The sequence below is a fragment of the Aulonocara sp. 'chitande type north' Nkhata Bay genome, linkage group LG20 (genome assembly GCF_057382095.1).
Source record: "Aulonocara sp. 'chitande type north' Nkhata Bay isolate Kocher_YH1m ecotype deep benthic linkage group LG20, A_spYH_male_GT1.1, whole genome shotgun sequence".
In the NCBI taxonomy this organism is placed as follows: Eukaryota; Metazoa; Chordata; class Actinopteri; order Cichliformes; family Cichlidae; genus Aulonocara; species Aulonocara sp. 'chitande type north' Nkhata Bay.
Window position 1 is genome coordinate 26,415,956 of NC_141363.1, and position 26,884 is coordinate 26,442,839.

At 40.4% G+C, this 26,884-nt stretch overlaps 1 protein-coding gene across 1 annotated transcript; it reads right to left on the reverse strand.

Moving 5' to 3' along the window:
* Positions 1-1,750: 1,750 nt before the first annotated feature.
* Positions 1,751-25,950, reverse strand: marchf9 (membrane-associated ring finger (C3HC4) 9). Its single transcript, XM_086276804.1, has 4 exons — positions 24,114-25,950; positions 10,138-10,293; positions 7,248-7,440; positions 1,751-3,346 (listed from the first exon to the last, which is right to left on the reverse strand). Exons 1-4 carry the CDS (start codon positions 24,471-24,473, stop codon positions 3,015-3,017), a joined length of 1,041 nt encoding a protein of 346 aa, XP_086132930.1. The 5' UTR covers positions 24,474-25,950; the 3' UTR covers positions 1,751-3,014.
* Positions 25,951-26,884: the final 934 nt, after the last annotated feature.

Below are 26,884 nucleotides of genomic sequence, written 5' to 3' on the forward strand. Positions count from 1 at the left end.
TTAAAATATCTTGGTTGTTGCTGTGAAATTCTTTGCACTGACTCATCATTTCATTTTGCTTCCTGTCTTGAGTTTTTTATTTTTGCCTCCCCTGTTTCCTCTATTGGTGTTCTGTAGGGTTGTTTCCTGTTTTCTCTGGGTTTCACTTCCTGTCTGTGTTGATATTGACTTGTTATATGCACCGATAGTCCTGGCCTCCTCTTTGCCTTGTTGCATGGCCTGTTATGTTCCTGGTGGAGTTGCTTAGTCATGCAGTTTGTTTCTCACCTTTTGCTGAATAGTCTGCTTTACAATCCAGTCTTAAACTACAATAGTACACTACACTCCAACATTTGCAACATGTTATTTTTATCCTTTTAGTCTTTTAGGGTAGCTTTGCATGAATCATAGTGCTTATTCATCCTATATTGGGGGTGTGTTTGAATACTAAGGTTTCTAAGTGAAATGGCATTGAAGTATCTGCATGGGGGCCACAATATGAGCCTTTTGAAGTCTCCAAATACTGAAGAAAGGAGCTTCAGTGCTTCCTGTCTCCCCTCCCTCAAAAGACGATAGATTTATGAGAAGAGAGGAGGAAAATGCCATCCTGTTATTCACAGCGACCGACCATCTGACCGTTCATGAAGATGATCAGGAATACTGGCAAAGAGGCGAATATCATGTAAATGTTATTATAAGTGTGTTTTTCATTTCATGCCATAATCTGCTGAAATGTTGTCAACAGCAGCCTGTTAAACTCGCAGCTGAACTCTGAAAATCACACTGCTGGAACAAAATCTGCTGCTTATCGACGAGCCGCCTCGCACGAAGCTCACAGATTTAAATAGCCGAGCTACTTTGGGCTGCTCCCTTATTCACCAGGGGTCACCACAGCGGGTCGCTCCGCATGTTTGATTTGGCAGATTTTTACACCAGATGCCCTTCACGACACAACCACCAGGGGATTTGTGTCTCCTCCCAGAATCAAACTGGGGATCATTCGCTCGTTGTGGGGCTACCAATCAGAAGATCGGTGGATTTAGCTGTGAGTGCTCAGCTAAAGGTGCTGCATAAGTCTATTTATCACTTGTTAGGAGACCACGACACCATGATTTATATAAATTCTCCAAATCCACATGATGATCTACATTCATTGATCAAAATGCATTTAAGGTTCACTTTGCATTAGTTATCTGTTGCTGCATTGCAGCCTTTCGTGAATTAGTGTTTACTTTGGGGAAGCTGGGGTAAGTGACGCATGAGACAAAATTAGATTTATAGCTTCGCATTAAACTGAACCAAGGAGGGGTGAAGGAGTTAAACTGCGTCATCTCTAAAAGAAGGTAAAACAAGATAAATAAAATAAGATGTATTACATTATATGATGCTTTTCCTTTAAAATGTCCAGCTTTTGTAACTGATACTTTCACTGTTGGTTCCTTCATGAAACAAGGAGTTGATTCTAAGTGTGAATGTGTGATAAAGAGGGTTTTTCCTAACCCTTGATAAATTCTCCTTCACACCTTTACTTCACTGATGGCAAGGACAAGTTAGGAGAAGAAGCTGAAAATGATTGCATTAAGCCAACTTTCTTCTGATTGGTCACCTGTTAAATGGCCTGAGATGACCATGTTAGGGACGCTCTCTTTCTCTGACATCATACAGAGCCAAGAGTTGGAAAAAACATCCTGAGAATGAGTGTTTAGATCAGTGTGAAGCCTGAGCTTTTAAATCACAGAAATTATTTGCACATGAGCTGACCTCATTATTTGAAACTTTGGTCATGTTTAATATGAATATTCACCATAGTAACAGTATATAGATATATGACAGAAAAAGAGAGAAATAAAACAGACTTGATCCCCTGTAAATAGGGTTAATCAAGTTTTAAAAAAAAATTCTAAATGAAGGATGTCCCGCTTTATTTCCAGCACATCACTACATTTCCACACCAGAAAAACAATGACACACTCAACCAAACCATGCGTTACGCTACAGGTTGGGTAAATAAGAGACTGAGTGAGACTGAGAAGTAAGAGATCATCCGATCCCCGTTTTTTTAATCCAATGATTTAACTTATTATCAAATTTGAATCAGCACACAGCAGCAACAAACTGTATTTTAGCTGAAAGAGCTGTAACACACTGCCATTTGTCCTGCTGACAAAAAGTTGGTGCGATGAAATTGGATGTTTAAGTGTTTATTTTGGCAAGCACCATTCGAAATAGAGCAAATTTTGTCATGTGCTTATGTAATGTGATCAAGAATAAAATTATATACCCATGCAAAATTCCCTGTGAAATGTACATACGTATCTTTATTGCAGAAAGGTTAAAAGTGTAACTGAAATCTTACTGATTTCTTTCTTTCTTTATTTTTTTTTGTTTCTTTTTTTTCATTTTTCATTTTTTTTTTTTTACTCATTATGACTTATTGTCCTGTTGTCACCTCTGTGGAGCCCACATGTTTGTTTAGTTTCAGTTTTCGGTCTGTTTACCAGCATCGGTTTAGCTTGTAGAAATTTTTTTAAGATCATGATACATAGCTGTCTGGAAATGCTTGGCATGTATGGAGTTACATGATTTCCTCTAAAATCATACATCCGTACAAAATCAAAGTGAGTAAAAAAAAAAAAAAAAACACAAGAAGAAGAAGAAGAGATACAAATCAAACCAAGAGGATTAAAAACAAAGAAAAAAATGCTTCTGTGCATCCTGATATTGAACTGGAAAAAACGTCTCATCATCTTGGATCAGGTTTGTAAAGCCTGTTCACATGTTTCACGTTTGATGTCTTTTAATGCTTTTTAATCCTGTATTTTCATCAGTTCTTTAATTATTGAAAAGGAGCATCTGGCTTTCTTTTGTTGTATGAAACAAGAGGAGAAACCCTCGTGTGTGCTGTCTGTTGATGCTCCGGGCATCACTCAGCTCCTCACGGGGCTCCTGTTACTTAGTCTTTAGTATTCAACATCAAGTCCCTCCTGTCATTTACATCGGGACACAAAAGACGGGGTCTCATCCTGTCGTGCCGCTCATACGGTGGTGACCCTCATCACCACCTCCCGGTTGGCGGCAGCGCTGATCCGCGGGTCGTTGGGCCTCAGCTGGCTCAGGATGTGCAAGATGGTGTATCCACAGTGGTGGTTCAGAATAGTTCTTAGCCTCCTGCTCGGTCGCCCGCTGCTGCTGCTGGCCAGACCGTGAGGGTTACCGCGAGAGCCTCGAGCGCCTGTCTTACTGCTCGAACTCACCGGGTCGCCCAAGTCCTTCGATTTCTCATAGTTCAGTACTTTCCACTGCTGATTGACAGCCTGCCATCGCTTGAAGATTCGATACACCGACGATCCCTCATGGATGATTAGGCCTGGGTGGGGAAGAAAGCAGAAGGTGAAGGACAGTGCATGGAGGCAGGAGATATTTCATGAAAGGTAGCCGAGAGCTGCATCGGCACCACAGGTAGAAACTTTCCATCTCATCTGTGGTTGAGAATAGACAGTTGGCAGTAATCACAGTACAGATATCTGATGCCATCTGTTCTCACTGTTGTCTTAGGCGGGCAGCTCGCAGTTACACAAGAACAATCAAGCCAGTCGCTCCAAACCTCCCCCCAAAAACAGTCTCTTGTAGTCTGCAACATCATCAAAAATTTGTTTGGCTTTTAGTGTAGTTGTTATCTCCTACCTATGCACCATCTGCCTGCTTAGTGTTGTAATTGTGCATGAACTTAAAAGCCAGAAAAATGTGAGCTGAATACAAGCTTTCATCCCCGCGCTAGTTTGTCCTTGCATAATCCAACTTATGTTTATTAATATTTTTGTCATTGCACAGTGCATCCTGTTTTTCTTTGCTCGTCTTGATGTTGCATAATGCAGCCTAAGCCTTCGATCTACATCTTTTCATGTTTTCAGCTCCTGCAGTCAACGACTCCTGTGTGACATTTTCACACCTGCACTGAGGCTGGCTCCAAAAACGGAGTCAATTCCCAACCTTGAGCTTTTCTAGGACTTACCAGATGGAGGTAGGGTATGAGAATTGGACATTAGCCAGTTTGTAACCTTTATCAACTTACCAATAATGGACTATAATGACAGAGTGCATCAGAAAGCCACTAAATCTGACCTTACACTCTTAATATTATATATTTATCTTAGTTGGACAAACTGAATATGCTCCCTCTTAATAAGGATCATTCAACCTCATCTTAATCAACCAACAATATGAAATGTTTAATCAAGCCATGGAAAATTTCACCTTCATACTATGAATATTTTCAGAGTTACAACCCCTTGAAGTATATAGGGATGGGTTGAAATTTGACACTTCTTAAATTAATTCAATTTAACAGTGTTTTTGAGCTGTCGCCGTTAATCCACACAATATTTGTAGTGCTAAAAAACACATGTAAACTCTCTTAACTGCCTGAACCATTTAATAATTGGCATAAAATTCTAATTCTTTTGAAACTGGAGTGTTTATTGAACCTTCTGACAAACTTAAAAGAGGAAATTAAATGCCGCTTTGAACAGGAAAAAAAACAGGATTAAAAACTACACCGTAAAAAAAACAAATCCTAAAAAAACAGTAATATTCGGGCAGCTGGGGCGCCAAAATAATACCAGAAAATACCAGAAAATAACTTTCACATGAAAATACGGTTATTTTCAGTAATGACAATACAGTTTGTTGCCCTAATTTTACATGGGATTTTGCCTTTTTCAAGTGCTTTTGAACATTAAACTAGGAACATTGTAACGTGATTAAACAATGAAATTACCTATAAACAAGGTCAATGAATGTGGCAATATGAATAATAATACTTAAATGTACAGAAATATAAGGTTAACAGTTGGTTTAAATAATAATGGGTTGCATTCATATAGCGCTTTTTGGGACCCTCAAAGCGCTTTACAATTCCACTTTATAATTCCCCTCTGGCCATCACCAGTAGGTGGTGGTGAAGTGTCCGAGCCGGGGCTCGAACCGGCAACCTTCTGATTACAAGGCGAACTGCCAACTCTTGAGCCACGATCGCCCTACATCAGCGGTCCCCAACCCCCCGGCCTCGGCCCGGTACCGGTCCGTGAGTCATTCGGTACCAGGCCGCGAGAGTTGAGGCTCAGGTGTGAAATGTATAGTTTTCAGGGTTTTTATCGGTTTTCAGCGTTATTTTGTTATCGTTTTTATCGTTAACTCGGTTTTCCTGGGTCTTTTCACGTGTGTTATGAATAAATCTTCTTTTTTTCGGTACCGGTACTAGTTTTATTTTGTTGTTTTTATCCGCGACACCTTAAAGGCCGGTCCGTGAAAATATTGTCGGGCATAAACCGGTCCGTGGCGCAAAAAAGGTTGGGGACCGCTGACCTACATAACAACAACAACAACAATAATAATAATAATAATAATAATAATAATAATAATAATAATAATAATAATAATAATAATAATAATTATGTGATGTAAAAAAAGTTTATAAGAATAATTTTATATATTTCTCCATAACATTACATTTGAATTTAACAGTTCAATGTTTCAAATAATAACGGACAAATATTTGTGAAATTATGATACATTTGTGAATGTATTTTAACAATCTAAATATGCATATGTACAGACAAATATATTTTAAAAATGAGAAAATTATGTTTTATTACATTTACAGTGATTTTACATTAATTTACATTTTAAATGTAAAATCAGTTTATTTATGTAAATTTAATGATACTCTAGAAAAACAGTACAAAACTGTAAAATACACAGTAAAATACTTTTATATTACTTTTTTTTTTTACAGTGTACAATGAAATAAATGTTACATCCACTCCAAGTGTCACGATCTAAATCTAAGACTACCTTAAATATTAATTTTGTTTAGCATTATTTGAGCATCGGTATCATGAATATACCATAATTTCAATAAATTTAATCTCTGTGATGAAGACATGACATGTGGGATAGGTGGCTGGCAAAATTAGAGCATGTCGAAAGTTTTTTTTTTCTTAAATTTAACCACATTCACTGAACACTGAAATGACACTAATGTTCACATGTTCTATATAATAGTTTAGACAGATCACACAGCTTTATGTCCAGAAGGAGTTTTTCTAAATCCCTGACGGGCCTGGATCGCAGAGGGTCTCGGGGTCAGTGGACACCCTCTTTTCAATTTGTTGCTTCGCTGCCCATTTAGCCTGTAGCAATTTTCTTTATGGCTCTAATTCCCCTTTTTCTCACCTAACTAAACTTAACAGTGCACACCCACTCGCTGTGACCCTTGTGGTCACACAGAGTCCTCATCTCCTGGCTCATCTGTCGATCCTGAGATCAGCTGTGATCAGACGGCCAAGATGTCCCGAATCTGCTGAGAACAAATCAAACCTCTACAAGCACTTGCATAAGCAAGATGCTGCCATCTTTTATACACAGTCTATGATGCTGGCACAAAGCTAGCCATGAACGAGTGTTTGAAAACCTCAGAAAGACTTCCTATATGTTTGTCATGGTCGTTGTAATATTTGTTGTTTTTCTTATGTTACTTTTGCATTTTTCCATGTCATCCTGCACTCTGGGTTCACCGATCAGTGTTAGTCATTTTATTCTGGTTACTTCCTGTTGTAGGTTTTCTTTCTTTCCTCTTCCTTGTTTCTCTGCCCCTTAATTGTTCCAGTCTGTGTTTTGTTCTACTATCAGCTCTTTGTGTAAGTATATGTAGCCTTTCTTCTTTGTGAGACCATCTGTTTACCTCTCAGGTCCATCTTTCCCTGCACCTGTGCTTCCTATCTCATGCATCGACCTTCTTAGTTTGTGTTGTCGTTTTTTTGTTTTGTTTTATTTTTACTTTTTGCTTCCTAAGTCATCATTTGGGTCCTCCCATGCTCTAATCTTGACAATGTCCTTTTTAAGAGGGATTCAAGCAGTTATGTGTGCAGATTAAAATGTTGGTGTTTTATTCTTTTCTGGCAATCACACAGCTGCTGTGAAGTAACGAAAATTGATATAACGAGTAAAATAATGCATTGCATTTAAAAAAAGTAAAGAATATGTGTAATGCATGACTTTTTTGAGTAATGACCCGATTTCTTTGGTGTCATGTGTGCAGCCTCCTGCAGCTTCTTCACCTAAATAATTTCCAGTAGTGCAAACACATCTGAAGCTGACTATTTCCTGCTGTGTGCTACATGACAGAACAACTATATCATGTCCCAAACGTTCACTTATGAAAGCATCTTATGTTTGTGTGTCAGTCTTGTGTCTCTTTGTCTTTTTACCTATGCAGACGATATCCATGAAACCGTACATGCCGTAGCAGATTTGGAAGAGCAGGTCCTGACGTTGCCACTTGGCTGAGGGGCTGAGGGAGGACCAGATGAGCCAGGAAATACTGGCGATGAGGAACAGGGAACCCAGAATAATGGCTGCTATCTGCACCTTCTCAATGACGGTCAGAGAGATGGCCTGCCACTGAGGGAGAAAACACTTTAAATCAGTGGTGGGGGAAAAAAATCAGGTCATTTACAGGAACAAAAGTACCAGAGGAACAGTGTAAACATACTCCTGCACTCAGAATAAAGGCTATGGCTTTTATAACTATATGATTAACTAAATGTCAAACCTAGGTGTGAACAAAAATGATGTGAAAACATAAAAACCCCGATTAAAACCCACACAGAAAGTAAACTAAAACTAGCCAAAGCTAAACCCAATACAGAGACTAACTGAAGTTAGATGGCCGCTCCTCCCTGAGCCTGGTTCTGCAGGAGGTTTCTTCCTGTTAAAACAGAGTTTTTCCTTCCCACTGTCGCTAAAGCAGGTCTGTTGGGGTTTTCTTTGTATTATTGTAGAGTCTTTACATGACGATATAAAGTTCCTTGTTTTGATTTGGTGCTATATAAATAAAAGTGAATTGAACTGAATTTATATCTCTGACTCTAATAGAATAGATTTACATGATTCAAAGATCAAAATAATCCCTGTTAATCCCCCCAAATCACATTCTGTCCGAAACAGAATATGATTTATTCCCTTCCTTTCCCGTTAAGCAAACCTGCCTGTGATTGGCTGCCCCTCACAAACAAAAGGTTTGAACATTAGATGGGTGTCATGTGTGTGCTCGCAGCAGAACTGTGGAAATATGCCAACAGACCCCATTATCTGAAAAACTAATATTCACCATAGTAACAGTATATATATATTTATACAGGAATAAGGAAAAACTAAGTCAACAGGTTTTAATTAGATGTAAAACTAAATAAATAAATGAATAAAAACTATAAGGACTCGTTTAAGTTCGTCATCTATGAATTTATAAGCATTTATTTTTGTCTTCACTCCCTCTAAGTTTTACTTCACGTGTTTGCTGTCATTTTTTCACAAGTTCGGCTTTTTCTACAATCCAGAATTCTCCTTTTTCTCTTTCTGTGGTTCATCGTGTTTGTCTTCCCCTATGGCTTTTTTACTCATTTTATCGACCTTTGCTTTTCCTTTCCAAGTCTTATTTGCCCTTTTTTGCGACCGCTGCTAAGTTATTAAAGAGTTTAACTATTTTAATTTTGCCTCCTGTGTCCTGCGTTTAGGTCCTTTTCTTCGTGTGCACTTTAAATTCACGGGTTATAAGATTAACAGATTCAATAGATAGTAGAGGTTAATAAATTTAATAAAGATCACCCTCACACTAATTTAGAGTCTTGACTGGTGTGTTTATATTCCTTCTGTGGCTATACACTTTTAATAAAATAATAGTTTGCCTCCTTTTTGAAATTATATGTCCCATGGCTCCTGCAGAAGTACTTACTGCTGTTATAAGGGCTCAAAAGCGAAGAAATTATAGCTTTAAAGCTTATCTGTTAAATGGGTTGCTGGATATAAGACCTAAATGGAGGACACCAAGTATTAGGTCACAAAAAGGAAATAAAATAATAAAAGAGGAAGAAGAAGAAGAAGAAAGAACCCAGAAGACTAAACTCAACTGAGATGCAAAGAAACAAAGAAAGGACAACTCAACAGGAAGAGAGGGGAAACCAGGACCACACACACACACACACACACACACACACACACACACACACACACACACACACACACACACACACACACGACAAAACACAAGTGGAAACAATAAAGACAGGGCAGACCATCACAAAGGAGAAAAGCCACAGACACAGGAAGTAAATGCACAGGAGACACCCGAGGAAAAGCAATTACCAAAGCATAACAAAACAGGAAGCGGAAACAATAAAGACAAGGGAAGAAGATCAGAGGAAGACAAAAACAAGGAAACACTGGGGAAACCAAGAAAGCACGAACATGAAAAGAACGAGCAGAGGGACCAAAACAAAAAAACACAGAGCCTTAGCGTTATCACACGATTTCCCCAGTAATCTGTTTACAAAGCAGTTTAAGTCTATTAAGTCTTGTGAAGCTGAAAGTGCGACATTCCTAACATCGGAGTGTCAGAGTAAAGCAGCACAGCGTGGACATGCAAGAGTACCTGCAAGTTGTGCATACTTAGTCACACTGCACCAATCTTCTACATTACATCTCACCAGAGAGAGAAAATCCTCACATTTGACAAGTTAACACACACACCAACACACACATGGCATCTTTTCAATAGGTTTTAGAGCGATTGGCTGCCTCTGAAAAGGAGGGCAGACGGACAGTGACGCAGAGGGAAAATGTGTCAGCACAATATGGCAAACAGTCCTCACACCACAGCGACGGCTGAGAGATTTGTTCAGGCAAAAGAGTGTTGGGTCTGCTGCAGCAGCGTTTGTATATTTTATTATGAAAGGTTAGCTGACAGCAGCAGCTCCTCTTTCCACGTCATTAAATCTTCCTGCCTCCATCGCCCATGTGTTTTAGGAGCTAGCACCTCAGAGAGGAGAGAGCATTTTGTCATCATTTCCATATTCACACGCCATCATCGTCTTGTTTATGTGGCTGTTTATCCAATACTTTGAATCTTAGTCAAAAAGCACGTTGGACAGAGCCACGCTGTGCTGGTTTGTTTGTGCAGTCACTGTGAGTCATCTGGACAGACTCACTATCAGTGTTTTAGATCAAATTGTGCAACAGTAATAATCACAGCAAGAGGTGTGAGGCTTTGTTTTTTTCCCCAGACTTCACCGTGTTTGTGCTGCAGACTCCCCTCGTGTTTACCTGCAGTGGGTTCTTGGTGCTGATGGCAAGGACCTGGTACTTGAAGTAGCAGAGCTCGCAGCTCCAGGAACCTCTCTCGCTGATCCAGCGGATGAGGCAGGGTTGATGGGTGCAGCGCACAGAGCCGTCACAGCGGCAGGGGCTCAACAGCTCGCCCTGCAGGACACGAAGAAATAAATACATCAAAATGTTTTCTCATCTTATTCAGCACAGCTGTGTACCTATTAAAGCTATTTGAGATTATATAGAGCAAAGACGTGGAGGTGAAGCTTGGGGGAGGAGTTAAAAACAAGAAAAAAATACATTTAAAGCCAAACAAACTGCAGTGCAGCTTTGGTGCAATGAAGATTATCCAAAACTGCAAAGTGAAGAGACTTCCTTTGCCAATAACCGTAACTTTCCTCATTAATTTGCAACATTCTGCTCCTTTCTGGCTCCATACTTAAATTCTGGACTAGTGTAGCTTTGCATGATTCACTGTTCAAAGTAATCCTTATTTGTCTTACACTGGGCTTCAGCGCAGGCCCTCAGTTCACCTCGCCTCTGTCAGTGCGCCCCAGGGCAGCTGTGGCTACAATGTAGCTTGCCAGGGACTAAGTAAAGCGCTATACAAATACAGGCCATTTACCATTTACCATCTGTTTAAAACAAGCTGTGTTAGCTCCTCCTTAAAGCCAGCTTTCTTCTGACTGGCTGATCCTGCTAAACAAAAGCTTTAAACACAAAGTGGGCGGGGCTTCCATGTCTGTGATGACTCTCTTTGACATCATAGAGAGCCAAGAGTAGAAAAAACAGTCTAAAGTCTGATCTGTTTAATATGAGGATCCACCATCAAAACTATATATGCTTATAATACAGAAAAAGGACAACCATTAGAGTTCCACTTGGAATTGTTTTCCTTATAAATGCACAAGTTACACTCAAATAAATAAATAAATAAATAAATAAAATTGTCTCTTAACTTCCTTACTTTAATCTCAGGGTTTCCCAGTTTTTATGAATTCATAAATTCATGACTTCAAAGTTGGAAACCTTCACAGTGAGTTGTTTGGATAATATGCTTTGAATATTTTTATTTTTATCTACAACAGATAAACTATAAATAAATGTAAATTTTCTACACTTAAAACATTTAAGCACATTAATATTAACAGTGCTCTCTAGAATACATGTATGCCACAAACACTGTATAAAGTATTTCTTATCGTTTATTTTAGAAACGTGCACGTTAGAAGTGAAACTGAAAAACGAATAGCAAACAATTACTCATCCTTTCAATCAAATATTCAAATATTCCGGTCACACAGCGAGCGCTACAGATTGCTGGAGCCCACACAAAACAGTCTGGACTTTAAAAAAATAATAATTCTAATGTTTGTGGTTATTGTTTGGACGGAGGAGGATTTCGCACATTGACTCATATGTTGTGGTGCAGAAGAGATGATTGGTATGTCGTCAACAATATTAAATATAAAAGTTCAAACAAAGAAAATGGCAACAAAGAAACACTTTTTTCAAACTTGCTTTGCTGTGATTTCGGAAAAGCTGAGTGACATTTCAACTCAAGTTGAAGTTTTTATATAGTTATAAATAGATAAACATTTAAATTACATAAAGAGACTGTATTTGAACAGGTCCACAGTATAATTAAGGAAAAAATGTACCATTCTCTCTGAATTGTTGATCGTCACTCCTAAAGTTGTACATTACCTGTTTTAGCTTTGTGTTTATGAATGAATTAATACATTTCAATGAATATATATATATATATATACACATATATAACATTTAAAGTGCCAACAAGGTTTTATGTGTGTGTAGTTGGATGAACTGTTCATGTGTAAGTTAAAAACACCAAACCATCAGTTTGTGATTATTATTCATCCCATCAGCTAATTTTTAGTTTGTTTGAAGGGAAAATTAAAATCTTGATAGAGTGACATGAATCATCTCCGTATAAAATGAAAACGTGTCTTTATGACTCATGTCACACATGAAAGCCGAGGACGGTTTTAGCTTTCTATATCAGGGTGGGCTTTTAGGAATAACAGTCAGGAAACAAAGAAGGCGTGCATAGCCCAGAGCTACGTAGGCCACATGCTAGAAACCCCCCCTCCACACACAAACACTTCACTGAACTAATCTATTCAACACAAATTAACCGTTTGTCCCAATCGATACACAAGTCGGATGAGGTTACATGGTTGTGTGATGTTTTTATAAGGATTTGGAGTGACTGTGTCCAGTCTGAACCATCTGTGCGGTGGAGGGTCTGCCACCTTCAAACAAGCCAACAAGAACAAGACTGTGGATGCAAGTGGTGGAAATGAGTTTCCTCTGAAGGGTGTCTGGGCTAAGCCTTAGAGACAGAGTGAGGATCTCGGCCATTTGGGAGGGACTCATTGTTGAGCTGCTACTCCTTCACATCAAAAGGAGCCAGCTGAGATGGTTTGGGCATCTGATTAGGATGCCTCTTGGGCACCTCCCAGGCGAGGTGTTTTGTGCCTCGGGGCAGACCCAGGACATGATGGAGAGATTATATCTCTCGGCTGGTTTGGGAATGCCTGACTGTCCTCTTGGAAGAGCTGGAGGTGGTGGTTGCAGGGGGGGAGGTCGGGGCATCTCTGCTCAGACAGCTGCCCTGCAACTCAGAACCGTATAAGCAGCAGAAAATGGATGAATGAATGATTTTTCTATGTAAGGAACTCATTAGCAATGCAAAGTCCAAAGAACATAAACAGTACAGAAGATCTGAAAAGTGATGCAACCAGAGAATGTAAACAGCACTCTTTGACATTGGTGCAACATATTAAATTCACATAAATTGTCTTTTCAAACAGGTCAGGATAACTCACTCCTCTTAAGCTGAGGTTACATAATTTATTTTTTTATTTTTTTTTGACGATGACTTTGCCTGAAGTCTGACCAGCCACCACAAGCGACAGTGACGCCAGTTCAAGGTCTAAACATGTACTCACTGCTATTATTCCACCAGAACCATTTCTCATGTTTTAACAGCATGACCCAACATTTAACTGCCAGTTTGGTCAACAGTGATGCAAAAAATAAACGTTATCTGTTTAGATAAACAAATTTCATTATTAAGAGGAGCAAAGTACAGTCATTTATTTTCTTCTTTTTAAATATAGTAAATATAAAATAAATGAAAAAGGTGAATCATGCAAAGCTCCCTTACTGGAGATCAAGAATGAAAATATGAATTTGGAAATGTGCAAAATAGTTTCTCTTTTATAAATAAGAGCAAGCAGTTCCTTGGCTTCTGTAGTTCAGGAGTGTTAATAGTCATTCTTAAGATTAAGTTGTTATTTTCTGAAACTGTAGATTATTTCGTTGAAAAAACTCAAACTGTGTGTTGGTCTCAGGTGTAGGCAGGATGTGAAACAACCAGTAGAAACGTTAAGTGAAACTAAAATGAAAAAATGTGATCTTGTTAAGCGAACAGAAATTTTCTGGAGTGATTATGCTGATATTTAAAATATCTGCTGAAAATGCTGAAAATTCTGGGGTGTGAGGTTCTTTTTGGGAGAGAAAAGTTTAAGGATGTCCTAGATTGATATCAAACACCCCTAGTGAGACATTACCACAGTTTCTAAATAGTTCTGACACATTGATGAGATCTTGAGAGGATACATCTTTCTAGCCTTTAAGCTTTGCACTTAAGGCCACATATGGGGAACTACTTCTCCACAAGGTCTCAGTTAAAATTGTTATTTCAACACGTTTTCATTACAGGCGTTCTTCGGCACCAATGCCTCAGGTTTAGGCACTAAAATGTACTTGTTAGATTTATGGAAAATTGTGTTATTTCGATATAAATGTTCCTCTACACAGCTTTAACCCTGCACATGAACTGTCGAAAGGCATTTGTCAGGTTAACTAGTACATGCCCAAGCTACAGTTTGTTACGCCTGTTTGTGCAGTTGGTTGTGAAATTAAGATCTTAACATGGTTGCATGAGGGGGTGTAGGTTCATAAAGGCAAAAAACAGGTCATTCTAGCCTGCAGCTAGGCAGCTGGCTGGCTGATTGCATCATAATTTATCATGTATGCTGTAACTGAAGGTTTTTGAAAATAAAATATACGTTACTGTAATGGAATGAAACTATTCTTTTATAAAGTGCTAAATAAATGCTCAAAACAGATCATTTTAGCCTGTGGATAGGTGGTTGCCAGGCAACCTCATGGTGTCAAAATCAAGATCAGGAGAAGTTTTAGGGACATAAGCTGGATGCCCAAATCCTGGTTTTGTGGGAGGAGCAACCAACTAACCAACCAACTAACCAAGAAAATACACAGACGACCAGTCCCTGCCTCTTACTCACTGACGGCTACGATAGGCTCCACCCTAACCTGAATTTTAGATGGGTGTTTTGCGCAACCAGCAGTCCAAACCTCAACATATTTTTAAAAAATTGTTGAAAGAGAACTCACGTTTTTTTTTTTTTTTGATTTTTTCAAATCTGGAATCTGTTAGATTTTTTTCCAAACACATTTCCTTAAAATATGTTAGCACCATCTTCCTGGAAAACAAGGTGATCAAAAAGGTTTGGCGACTTTTTTGTAGGGGATGTTTGTCTAACCAGAAGTCAGTCCTTACAGTTATTTCTTTTCAGCTGTGCGTTATTTGTTGTTGCATTTATTGAATTGAGTTTGTCTCTGTTTGTCCTTTTTCCCCTTTTTGAGAATGCATATCGCTGTTTGTTGAACATAAGGAGCAGTATGTTGCTTTTCTTTTCATCCCAGTGTTTTTATTTTTGGTTTTGTAGCCATTGTGTAAAATAAAAAAATATGTGATTTAAAAATGGACTTAGTTACACCATACCATTTCTTTTCTCTCTGCTGTGCACATTTTCATTTATGCCCACCACAAAAGCAAGATTTCAGCGTGTAATGAAACAACTTACTTATGAAGCAAGAAATTCACTGAGCGCTCAGCTTTTTCTCTTTTTCCTCTAAATTAAAAGGGGACCTTAATAAACTCTCCTTCCCTTTCATGCAAATTAAATGTTGTGTTTCAGCAGGGGGATTTGAAATAAAGCCTCCTGGTGAGTGAAAGCAGACTTCCTCCAAAGCCACAGTTTATTTCAAACCATTGGAAGGCTTAAATAAAATAAAATAATAATAATAATAATTCCCCCCAAAAGTCACACTCTTCTCCTGTCAGCAAAAATAAAACTGACACTTTTCTGCCCATCCCTTCACCTCCTAATGATATTCATAGAGTCCATAAGATGCAGGCTTGAGTGGCTTGTGGACCAACTGTCTCTTCAGCACCGCAGCAGCACCTGAAGCCTGTTGGCATGCTCACCACATTAAGGATGAGCGCGTTCAGGCTGTCACCACCGTTCATCATCAAACATCCATTTTGTCAGGCAACTCAGCATTCAATGGCACGTTTTCATGTAGCCCGTGTGCCTCGACTGAAGGAAAGGCAGCAGAGATGGAGATGGTGAGGGGGGAGTATCACTGTGAATCATTAGTAAATCAATGAATGGGCACAGCTTGATCCGGGGCCCAGTTGGTGAAGGGCCATGTTAGCACTCTGCAACAGCAGCGGGGAGCGGTGAGGCTTCAAGGGCAGCCAGGTGAAGGAGAGAGGAGCCACTGAAGCCTGATGCCGATTCACAAAATCTCTGAGTTTAACCTCACAACAAACTACACCTCAGAGTGAACACAAACAAAGCCGGAAAACACCAAACACACCAACAGTCAGATCGATGGACCGAAATATAAGACATGGGCTCATCTACTCTTGGCTCTGTATGACAGAATATCAGAGCGCAGATAGTTCTAAAGGTAAACAACAAAAAACACCTAAGCTAAAAAAGCGCTAAAACCTTTCAAAATTAACTGAAACTCTCGATGGCATGTGAAGAAACATCAACTGTGGCGCTTTGGCCAAGAATGGAGCGATATCAACTGAAGCTGAGGTAATGCTGGGCTGTACTCTAACTTAATACCACCTTGTACCACTAGATGGTGAAGTGTCCAATCTGTTGCAAGTCCAACATGACACACCCCAACATTACCATCGCATTCAGATGGCTCATTATCACAGCCCGAAGATCAGAGTAGCTACTTTTAGGCCCTCTCAGAAAGACTGGCCAGAGTGGGAAGTGATATTCCCAGTTGGGAAGTGGAAAAGTGTTGGCTCACTTCCGAAGAAGTCAAAACAAGATGTTTTTTTCAACAAAGTTTTCTGTACGGTAGTAAAAACCAGCACAATCACGCACTTATGCCTTCAACCCAGCTGTGGCAACAGCAGTACAACACTTGAGGTCACACAAATCAAGACATGCAAGACCAACACAAATGGCAGCTTGCAACAGTGGATGTGGCTTCAATTTGCTGTCAGTAGTGTCATACGGTGCTGTTTGCGAGGTATAATATGGCCTTTTAACAGGAACTGAACCAACAATCTTTAAATTGCCAAGGAAATATATAAACCACTACTCTAAGAAGCCATCAACCACCAGAATTTCAGACAAGACAAAAGCTGTCTGGTGTAAAACAATGATACTGAAACTTGCTGGTAAATTGCTGCCACCTTGTGGAGAAAGTTTGCATTGAATCCTAAAGAGGGTTTTTGCAAAAATAGCCTTTATTGCAGTCAAAATTCTGGCTATTTATACAGAAGCTGTTCAAATCTTCTGTTAACGAACCAATCAAAAGAAGGCTGGCCTAAAGAGGGAGGAGCTAAAACTGATTGTATAAGACAGAGGATTAACTGAGTCACCAAGACCCAACATAAGATAAACAAGGATTATTTTCAACTGTGAATCATGCACAAGCTACTTTAGCCTAATACGGAGCTGGAAATTAATATAATAAGCATCCTTCAAGCTAACAGTTTTATCTCCTGATTAAATACGACTACATTCAGAGGGTGGGTGGGGCTCCACATTTTGTTAAGGAACATCAATAACTCCTATTAAAACCAAAGTGAGAGATATCAAATGGAATTTAATGTGTTAACTAGTACAGTTTTGACTTATATGTAAATTTTGTCTTTCTCTTACTTCAAAGCTTAGTGCGTCACTAAGCTAAGCTAAAGCAAGCTAATCATTCATGGTAGGCTATCACTGATTTTACTGAGTGCAACTATCTCCTAATTTTTTATTTGATGAGTTGTTTGGACAGGATTGTGTATCTGTATCAAGTTAAAACTGAAATCAATTAATATTTTCATTTAAAAAATTGAATTACAATTAAACGTTTTGAGCTGAAATGTGCCCTTGGCTGAAGGTTCAAACACTTAACACAGGTCGAAAACATGACCTGAGACCCAAGAGAACACAAACAAGATAGATGATATTTCAGCCACATGTACAAACACTACGAGTGAGACGCTACACTGCAAAACAGAGCCTCATAACATTTTGAATTATGAGATCACAACTAAGTGAGAATCCATCTTTCTTGGCTTCAGGCTTTACACGTACAGACAAACTACAACAGGTTTGGCCCAGTGAGTACTGGTCAGTAAGGCCCAGTAGAAATGTCTTTTCAATGTATTCTCATCCCAGGTATCCTTTGGCATCAGTGCCTGAAAGTTTAGACAGTGAAATTTACCTGGATTGATTTTTTTCCCCCTAAAAATCAAACTCAAACTTTAAACCCTACAAACTGAAAAAAAGAAGTTAGATCATGTTGATATAAAATCCTTGGATTTAAAACTGGAGGCAAAGCTGTAACACCCTATGAGACACCACAGTGGTAACATTTGATGTCTTGCAACATACTTCTGCATTTTCAGCTCTTTCATGTTAACGACTGTTCACGGGAACTGGTAGGAAGCACAAAAAACAAAAAACAGTCGGGTATTGATGAGGAATTTGAATTTCTGGCACCTAGATGACAGAATTTGTGTTTTTTTTCTCTGGAAAAAATTATTTTTTCTAAAATAATTTCACTCACTAACCTAATAAAGTAGTATTTAGTCATTTTTCTTTCTTTTTTGTGCTGCCCATAAAGAAGGTTCATTTTTGTGTGTAAACTTAATAAAAATCTTTCATTTCCAAACGGTGACTCAGAAACATGAATCTGTTCACAGACTTGGCAGAGTACTACCTGTTTCATCACTACAGGTTTTATGCACCAGAGAGCTGCACTTATACAAATAACACTTCATTTTTTTTTATTTCTGTTCGTCTGCACTCTGTCGTTTCCCCATCTGGCTCGTTTGACCTTCCCACTTATAATAAAAGTGTCCCGCTGCATAAAGATTGAGTTCGGCAGATGAGCCACATGCCACTCATAAACTTTAAAATAACTTGGCTGCTGACATTATAAAGATAACACAGAGAAGGTCAGAAATATACAAGGAGCTAAATAAAAGAAAAACAATATGAAAGCAAACATTTGTAAAATGTCAAAGCCGTCGTTGAGTCTCTGTGTGTCTGCGCTACGAGGCCGGACGGAGAAAGTTAATGTCATGATCAACTAGAGCAAACTAAAAACAAAGACCTTTAAAAGCTCTGATTATCATTTCAGACCTTTCCCTCAGGGATGTTTTAGCAGAAACTGCGATACAGGTAATGATCGCAACTTTTGCCTAAAGGAGAAAGTGACTCATTTTATGAGGCCCCTCAAACACTGAAGAATCAGAAACCATACTTTTTAATCAAAGGCTGGTGTTGTTTGCATTCACCTGAAGTGTCACCTGAATTCAGCCCAAAATCAGGTTCAACACTCAAACTCGCTTGATGTTCGCAAATATTGCCAAGGCTCAGAGGACATAGATGAGTGAATTTAGTTTGGAGAAACCAAAGTGAGTCTAATAATGAATGAACACATAACTGATTTTAAGGGGAATAAACAACTGCATGTAAAAACAAAAACATCCAAATAAAATCACTATAATTGGTTCCAGGGTCATCACAGATAATGTCACTAATAATAAGCTGTTAAGGTTGTTTAATGAGATATGTTTTTACATTAATAGTTTTGTACTGAACACCCTGTTTTATTTGGAAAAGCCTGCTTTCTATTTGAAGGATATTTTTGCTTTTGTGAGTCAGCCCCCTGCACCTGAAGGCAGCACACAGTGTAAAAAACACCGAACGAGACATAAAAGGTCACATCTGGACCAGCAGGATGAACTCGCACCAAAATAAATAAACAGAACATGTAGTGATAGACTATGCTTGAGCACACAAAGACGCCGACTCTAAAGCACTGCCATGTGCTGTCATAGTCAAAAGAACCAAGGCACTAACACCTGTCTGTGGCACTGAATCCGTGACATAAATAATTAGAAATGGATCCCAAAATATGTTGTTTCTTTTTAAAAATACAAAGCTCGGTATTATTTCAAACACGTAGGCGCTGCAGTTTTACGTAAAACTTACGTCAACAGTAAGAAATAATCAGTTTCTTAGGGACTATTTCAGTAGTGGATTAATACAAATTAGGTGCTCTAGCGAGTATTTAGGACAGGAGGTGTGTGTGGCACTGATTCAGAATAAACTGTGTGTTCATGGTAATAAGGGAACATGTCACCCACTATAACAGTGTGGCTCATGAACTCCTTCACTGAAAATTTGCCAGATTTATGTTTTTAAAGGATCAAACGTGACAACCTGTCCACACCTGATATGAAAAGCGCCATATCTCACGATTCACACAGCTTAAACCGCTTTAAGATGACGACACCAGAGCAGCTATCGCTTCTTATTTTGTTGCGAGAATGTGCACCCAATAAAACGGCACTTTATTGCGTTTTCTGTCATCTGTAAAAGAAAAAGACACGCTGAATCGTATCGTGCTGCGCAACAGCCTCCAACAAATAAATAGTTTAAGAAAAATTCATTTTAAGGGGTAAAAAGGTCATTTACCACCAAAATTTTACATTTAAATGTTTCCCCTCTGTTAGTGCTGTTTGTGCATCTCTTTTATTTTGGTGGGACTTGCTCAGTTTTGCAGATGCTGGTGTAGATGTCTATTCTTTTTTATTGTAATGAAGCTACTGGCTCTTGGCTTGTGGTGCTCAAAGTGCTGCTACTATTACTAATAATGCTACTACAACTAATAATAATAAAAACGGGAAAACGCAGCACTAATGTCTTTTTCCAGAAAGCACAACCCCGTTACTCAAAACAGTCCACAAACCTACTATTTTCCGTCTGCTGAACTAGATACCTGTCTTTTTTCAATATAATGGAACTAAATGGCACTCGCATTGTGCTGCTCAAAGCATGGAAAATGAAAAAATTACAAAATAAAAATGAAAAACTCAGCTGTAATGTCTCTAAGGTCCCCGGTATTAAAAAAAAAAATCCACAAACCTCGTTCTGTTCGGTTTTATGTATGTTTCTACAGATCTACACCCACCAAGCAGACTGAATCTTCCATCTACCTGCGACGAGAGGGTCGTGCATGTGCGGGACAGGATATAAATATTAATGGCGGCCCCCCTCACCTTAGCCAGCTGTCCACTTCCTCTGGTATGTAGAAAATAGTTCAGACGAGCAGTGACAGCAAATAAAACGCCCATAAATGTAAATAAATGACAGCAAAGAACTGAATTAAATGGCAAGACTACAAATTATTGCCAAAAAGAGGTGTAAGCTTAAGCTTTAGCATATTACACCTCCCTGTTTTTACACAGCATATTCTAAACTACACTTAACTAGGATGTTTTTTTAAAAGAGGCACAGAAGCACAGATTTTCAAATACATGTTTTTAGCCCTTGAGCATCACAAGGCCAGTGCCATTTAGTACATTTATAATAAAGACTAAGGCAGATATCTCTACAGCTGATATCTCCAAAACTGGGCAACCTACACCAAAATAAATGAGATGGATAAACATCACTGAAGGCCAGAGGGGACATGTGTACATTTAATTTGGGGCATGAACTGTTCTTTTAAAGTGCAACCTAGATTTAGATTAATGTGGCAATCCATCCATCCATCCATTCATCCATCCACCCAGAACATCCATCCATCCATCCATCCATCCATCCACCCAGAACATCCATCCATCCATCCATCCATCCATCCATCCATCCACCCAGAACTAAGACATTAATCTGTCATTGACTTTAAGGTGGATAATGCTCAATTATAGCTCCATAAGCATTACGTTTAGGGTAGCTTTGCATGATTCACAGTTCAGAATAATCCTTATTTATCTCATACTGGACCTCAGTACAGCCTCTTCCCTCGTAGCCCACAGTGGGCAGGCCACAGAAGACCCATGCTGTGGGCCCTGTGTGGGTACACCCACTCTGGGTCTGTGTGGGGTAAGTGTGGGTTTAACTCTGCCTGCACAACCACCCAGTTCACCCACTGTGGGCCCCACACAAGCATGTTTCCTGGGACGTGATGTCTTTAAGGTCCTCTTCCTTTAAGCCAGCCTTCTTCTGATTGACTGCCCAAGTTCAGGTTCATATTAGCAATATTGCTCACATCACAGAGAGTGAAAAGTAGAAACAAACTGTGTGAATTGAGTATAAGCAGCCGCATACGCCTGATGGAAAATGAGGAAATGTGTGATAGTTTATTTATAATATTAACCTCGACCACAGCCTTTCTCTTCCAAAAACCAGGTCATCTTTGTGCCTAAACGTAACCGAACCACAACAGCGGACAGATTACCTCCTGCCAAAGTAGGAGTCAGATGAGACGTGTGTCTGGAGAGCATTTTTGGACTTCATTTGTCATTAACTTTGAACATTTATGATTTTAATGAGCAACAGCGGCGCTCTAGAGTGCAAAACATTTAAGAAAAACAGACAATGATTTTAATTCAGATGAGCTGATTGTTTTTGTTTTCATGGGATTTGTTAACACTAATACTTAGCTAGATTTACCCTCATAACAACAAGAGGGCCAACAAACATAAAGGCAGCCTGCTACACACACAAATACACCCACACAAACACACACTCCTCCTGCTCGGATGAGCTGTCATGCATTTGTACCTCGAGGCCACTTCACAGAGCACGAAGGTGTTAATTTGGTGTGTCACTTCATGACTAAGAAAATGGTCTTCCTCCTCAGCTGCAACCTTTAGACAAAAAAATTTAGGTGTGGAAGTACCCCCTCACCCCCACCACGAGCTCCTGACTGAGTGTGCCTGTGGAAACACGCCGCCGAGCACTACCAGAGTAAAGGGCAGGCCGGGGTGATTACCAACACCCATCTCCACCACCTCCTCTTACACCAACAAGCCAGTAATTCCCTGCAAGCCCTTTTGCGACGACTTTTGTGAATCCAGACTGCGTTAAGTGGAATCAGTGGCTGAGCGACTGTACCGCGGCGCCCGCTGACGCCTTTGACAGACAGTTAATAAGGATTCGTGCTCAATGCAACCCACAGAGGAAGGTGATTATGTCTGTAGGTAATTGGCCCGCTGACAGCGACATGATCCCCGGCCCCTGTTGTGACCTGCTTGAATAATGAAATAACAATGAAATGGCAAACGTGAGCTTCCCCCCCACACACGCCTTGGACCCATGGAGGTATGAGGCACTTTCCCTTTGAGTAGAAAGCTGAGTGCTGTGGAGGCAAAATAAAAGCAAATATGAGCATGAGGAGCTGATGTAGTAGTGTAGTTCAGGGTTTTCCCTCAGTGCTTTGTTTGCTTGCTCTTTGTCTGGAGCTAAAAGAGGCAGCTCAGAGCCATGCTGCACGATGAGTCACCTTGCCGGAGAGCCCAGAGCCCAAAACATGAACCTTTTATTAAAGGAAGATGTTTGAGTGGGCAAGACAACAACCTGGGGTCGATCCCTGTCTGTAACATCAAATTGCCTTGTATCCAAAACAAGGCTGAAGTGATTTATACTCAGTCCTGTGGCTCTCACAACACAAACTCTCAGGCAGATGTCATAAATTAGCACATGGGCTGTAATAACACTATACGCCTATCTTAGGGAAGTGACTAAATGGTAATATCCATCTGTGCTCCTAAAGGATTTACAGGGTTTCTAATTATCTCAGGCTTCGGGACTACCTGCTGATCCAGCCGGCACAGGTTTCCACACATCTGGTGAGACCAACATTTGGCCACAGACCAAAGCTACGCACTACTTATTGTTTTGTTTGGGCTCAAGAACTGGAAAGTAGGAGGAGAAAAATAGAAGCAATAATAGAAAACGTGTGACAAATTCATCACAGCCGACATCATTGTCTGACCAGGAACTGTGATCATCACACGATCAATAGTTGATCATCGTGTTCTGTGACACATGCGGACGGGGGACAGTTGATTTACATTTACAAAATGATTGTGACTCATGCATATTCAGTGCCTCTCACTCTGTTTGTCATCCTGCAGGCCTAATTGGCTAACTTTCTTTGTTGCTATGCTGGCCGGATTTCAGATGTGTGGGAACTGCTGCCTTTCTGATTAGCTTACTTATGAAAACAGTGTTATTTAGATAACCAGATCACTGAGCAATCATCTCCCCCCCCCCCCCTTGTTTTGGGGGGGGGGGGGGGGGGGGGGGAGATGATTGCATGCCCACAGGTGAGAAGAAGGACAATAGTCGCCTCTAATTTGAAGCTGGGAGGACTGACAGCGTGCTTGGATGCACAGACAGTAAAAATGTCTTGAGGCGAATTTGGGATTTTTAGGCTATAAAAATAAAACTTAAAAAAAAAAAAAGATTTGGCCTCATCTTAGATTATCTTTTTCCAAAGGATGTATCGGAGGGGAAGGTGGGTGGGAGAGATACAAATGTAGGACAGGATGGTAATATATATATATACATACACAAATACCAAAATGGAAGATTACACTTGATAAAAAAGGAGCAACTTCCTAAATCCCCTCCTGATCTGGAACAATTCATGCATGGTGAAATAGCTCTCCACAGCCCCACAAAGGCTCATTCACAGCAGTGTGAAATGTGAAACAAACACGCTGCCTGCCCGCCCGCCGTCCACGTAGGACGTGGCATCAGCATCAGGAACCTCACTCTGTTTTTTTTTTTGTTTTTTTTTGCTACCTGCTCTGGGCCTTGGAAGCAGATCCGGCACTGGGGGGTCCGCAGGCTGCTGGCGGTGCTGGCCAGGGACACGGCGTCCAGGCCCACTTGCAGCTTGGGCTCCTTCTCCTCAAACGCCAGGCTCCGGGGCCGCGGGTCGCTGCCGTAGTACTCCTCCTCGTCGTCCCGGGAATGGCAGTCGACGAAAGGCGGCCAGCCGCAGCCGCCCATCCCCAGACCTCGCATAGTGGTGTTGGTGTTGGTGTTGGACCGTCTATCTGTGTCTGAGCTGGACTGTCTTGAATCGGATCGCATAAACACCAGGACTTTCAGTTCATTAAAAAACATGCGGATTCGATACTTGAACATGTTTGGCCACATAAAGAATCCGAAATAAATAAATTAAGTGTTTTTATCTCCCCTCCTCTCCCTCTGTTATTGTTATTATTATTACTATTATTATTCATACATCCGATATGTTCATGGCTACTGTAGTATGTTCTACGATGCCACAACTGCTAATTGGAAAATCCAGAGAGGAGATAAAGGCTCTCGTCCCACTGATGGCATGTGTGTCTAAGCCAATGCGGATGAAAGATTTTCCCTTTCAGCTGGCCGACACACTCTTTCAATATTCATTACTCAAACAACTCAGCAAACGCCGTCTATCTGCGTCTTCCACCGCACCCCAGAAAACATTACAACTTGCACGGGTTTTGATTTCCACGGTCCATTTTCCTGCGCTCTCAAATACACCGTTTGTTATTGTTGTTGTTGTTTCGCTTTGTTTGGTTTTGTTTTCCACACGCACCGAGGCTCGCGGCAAAGAAAGAAAGAACGAAAGAAAGAAAGAAAGAAAAAAACAGCCTACATGTTTTTTGCTACCCGAAGCAGAAGACCGCGAGAGAGTGGACGAGTGGAGGAGAGAGCAACACAGAGCCAGGAAATAGAAGATGGGATGTAAAATACAACGACATGCCATCCACACAGCCACATCTGAGACTCTTGTCAAGAATCATAATCCAATAAAAATAGAAAAGAAGAAAAATTAGGGTGCGGAAGATGAAATGGAAGTTTGATCTGGATGTGATTATAATGTCTTTTTTTGTCCCTCTCACTGTAGCATCCCAAGCGTCAGATCATGGTCCCCCCTTTTTTCTCCCTTTTCTCTCTATTTCATCTCCTTTTTGTAAAACCCCGGCTTGATCCACGAAGAATCCGTGCCATTCACCCCGACAATCCACGTCGACATCAAAAACACAATCCTGTGCATTTGCATTTCTTCTTTCCGTCTCTCTTTCCCCTCTCTCTCTCAGCAGCCTAGCTGGAAACACGGCAGCACAAAAACACCCGAAAGCCCCGTGCTTCCCATCTTCGCTCGATGTCCATCAGCATTTCATTGCAAGCCGAGAACACGGGAGGCAACGCTGAAATGCCAGAGAGAGGCAGAATAATAAAGGCACCCTGCGATTTTTCTAATTAGAGAGAGACGGGGAAGACGCGTAAAGATGTCTTCGTTTCCGACAGCAATTACACGGCAGTAATGGCATTGATTATTGGATCAGATAGATGGTGGTGATGATACTGCTGGCGCTGATTTTCCTCCTCGAAATGGTCGGCTTGGAGATTGAACCAACGCAGCAGCTACTTCCGGAACAGGGAGAGAGGCGGAAAAAAATAAAAGACTGTCATCCCGTAAACACGTCGCTGCTTTTCCTCCAGCCATCCGTCCGTTTCCCGATGGTTGAAACGCCTATCCCCGTGCTCCCAGCGGCTGGGCAGGGAAGGAGCTCTGGCTGCTTTATTATTGACCAGGCGCCGCTGTCCAGGGTGCTGATCTCCCTCTGCTGACGTGTGCGCTGCGGCCACATGCGCCGGGAGCCCGCGAAGTACAAACCCGCACCAGGACCCCTCTGCTGGGGACACCGGACTAAAACTCTAGCAAAGGTTAACCCTACAAGTTCCGAGGAAGCTTTTTAAATAAGCAGATTGGAAGAAAAACTCAGTTTAAAGGAGGTGCAGGATGTAACGAAGGTGTTTCGTTACTTGTTTAGAGTAATTTGTATCTTTGTTTTAGGTAACCCTAACCCCAGTGGACACTTTTCCGGACATATTTGCACTCTGCATTTTTAAGAAAACATTTACACATTAAGAAGCATGTTTTCAAATATTTATTGATTATGTATTGATCTGTGTAATTCCTTCTGTCAGGCACTTGAGCAGCTACAGGTGGACAGATGCTGTAAGATAAATACACAATATTAGCCACACTTGTAACTGTGTTTTAGTGTGGGTGCTGATTTTTAGTGCAACCTGTTTTCTCCTTTGTCTTCTCCAGGGTGTTCGGACCCCTTGGGACACACTTGAGAGTGCTTGGAAACACCAAGGAGGAAGTTGGTGGAGAGCTGCCACCTTAAGCTTTTAAATTTAAACTTGGATAAATAAAAATAAGAAAATGTGGGATGTGTTAAATCCTGTCTCTGCCTGCGGTGACTCTAGCTTTGCTGCTCAGTGGTCATTTGTCACAAGTACATATTACACATAATACAAAGTCACAAAAAAGTAAGCCATACATCTTCATAGACATTGTGCGGTTTTTTTCTTGGAAGCGAGTAGAAGTTTGAAACCCCGGAATCTGAACAGAGACAGAGGCTATTTTTGTATCTGCAGCACTTACTCTGGCCAGTCACACATTCAGATGGATGCAAACTTGGAGTTTAGTATCTTGCCCAAGGATACTTCGACACATGGACTGGAGGAGTCAGGGATCACTCCACTGACCTTCCGATTGG

Bases quoted from the DNA above. Each gene is read 5' to 3' on its own strand.
- marchf9 (XM_086276804.1), bottom strand. From the start codon at position 24,473: ATGTGGCCAAACATGTTCAAGTATCGAATCCGCATGTTTTTTAATGAA. The intron at 7,441-10,137 runs GTAAACACGAGG...TTTCTCCCTCAG, and splicing joins GCACCAAGAACCCACTGCAG to TGGCAGGCCATCTCTCTGAC. The intron at 3,347-7,247 runs GTAAAAAGACAA...TTCCCCACCCAG, and splicing joins CATGGATATCGTCTGCATAG to GCCTAATCATCCATGAGGGA.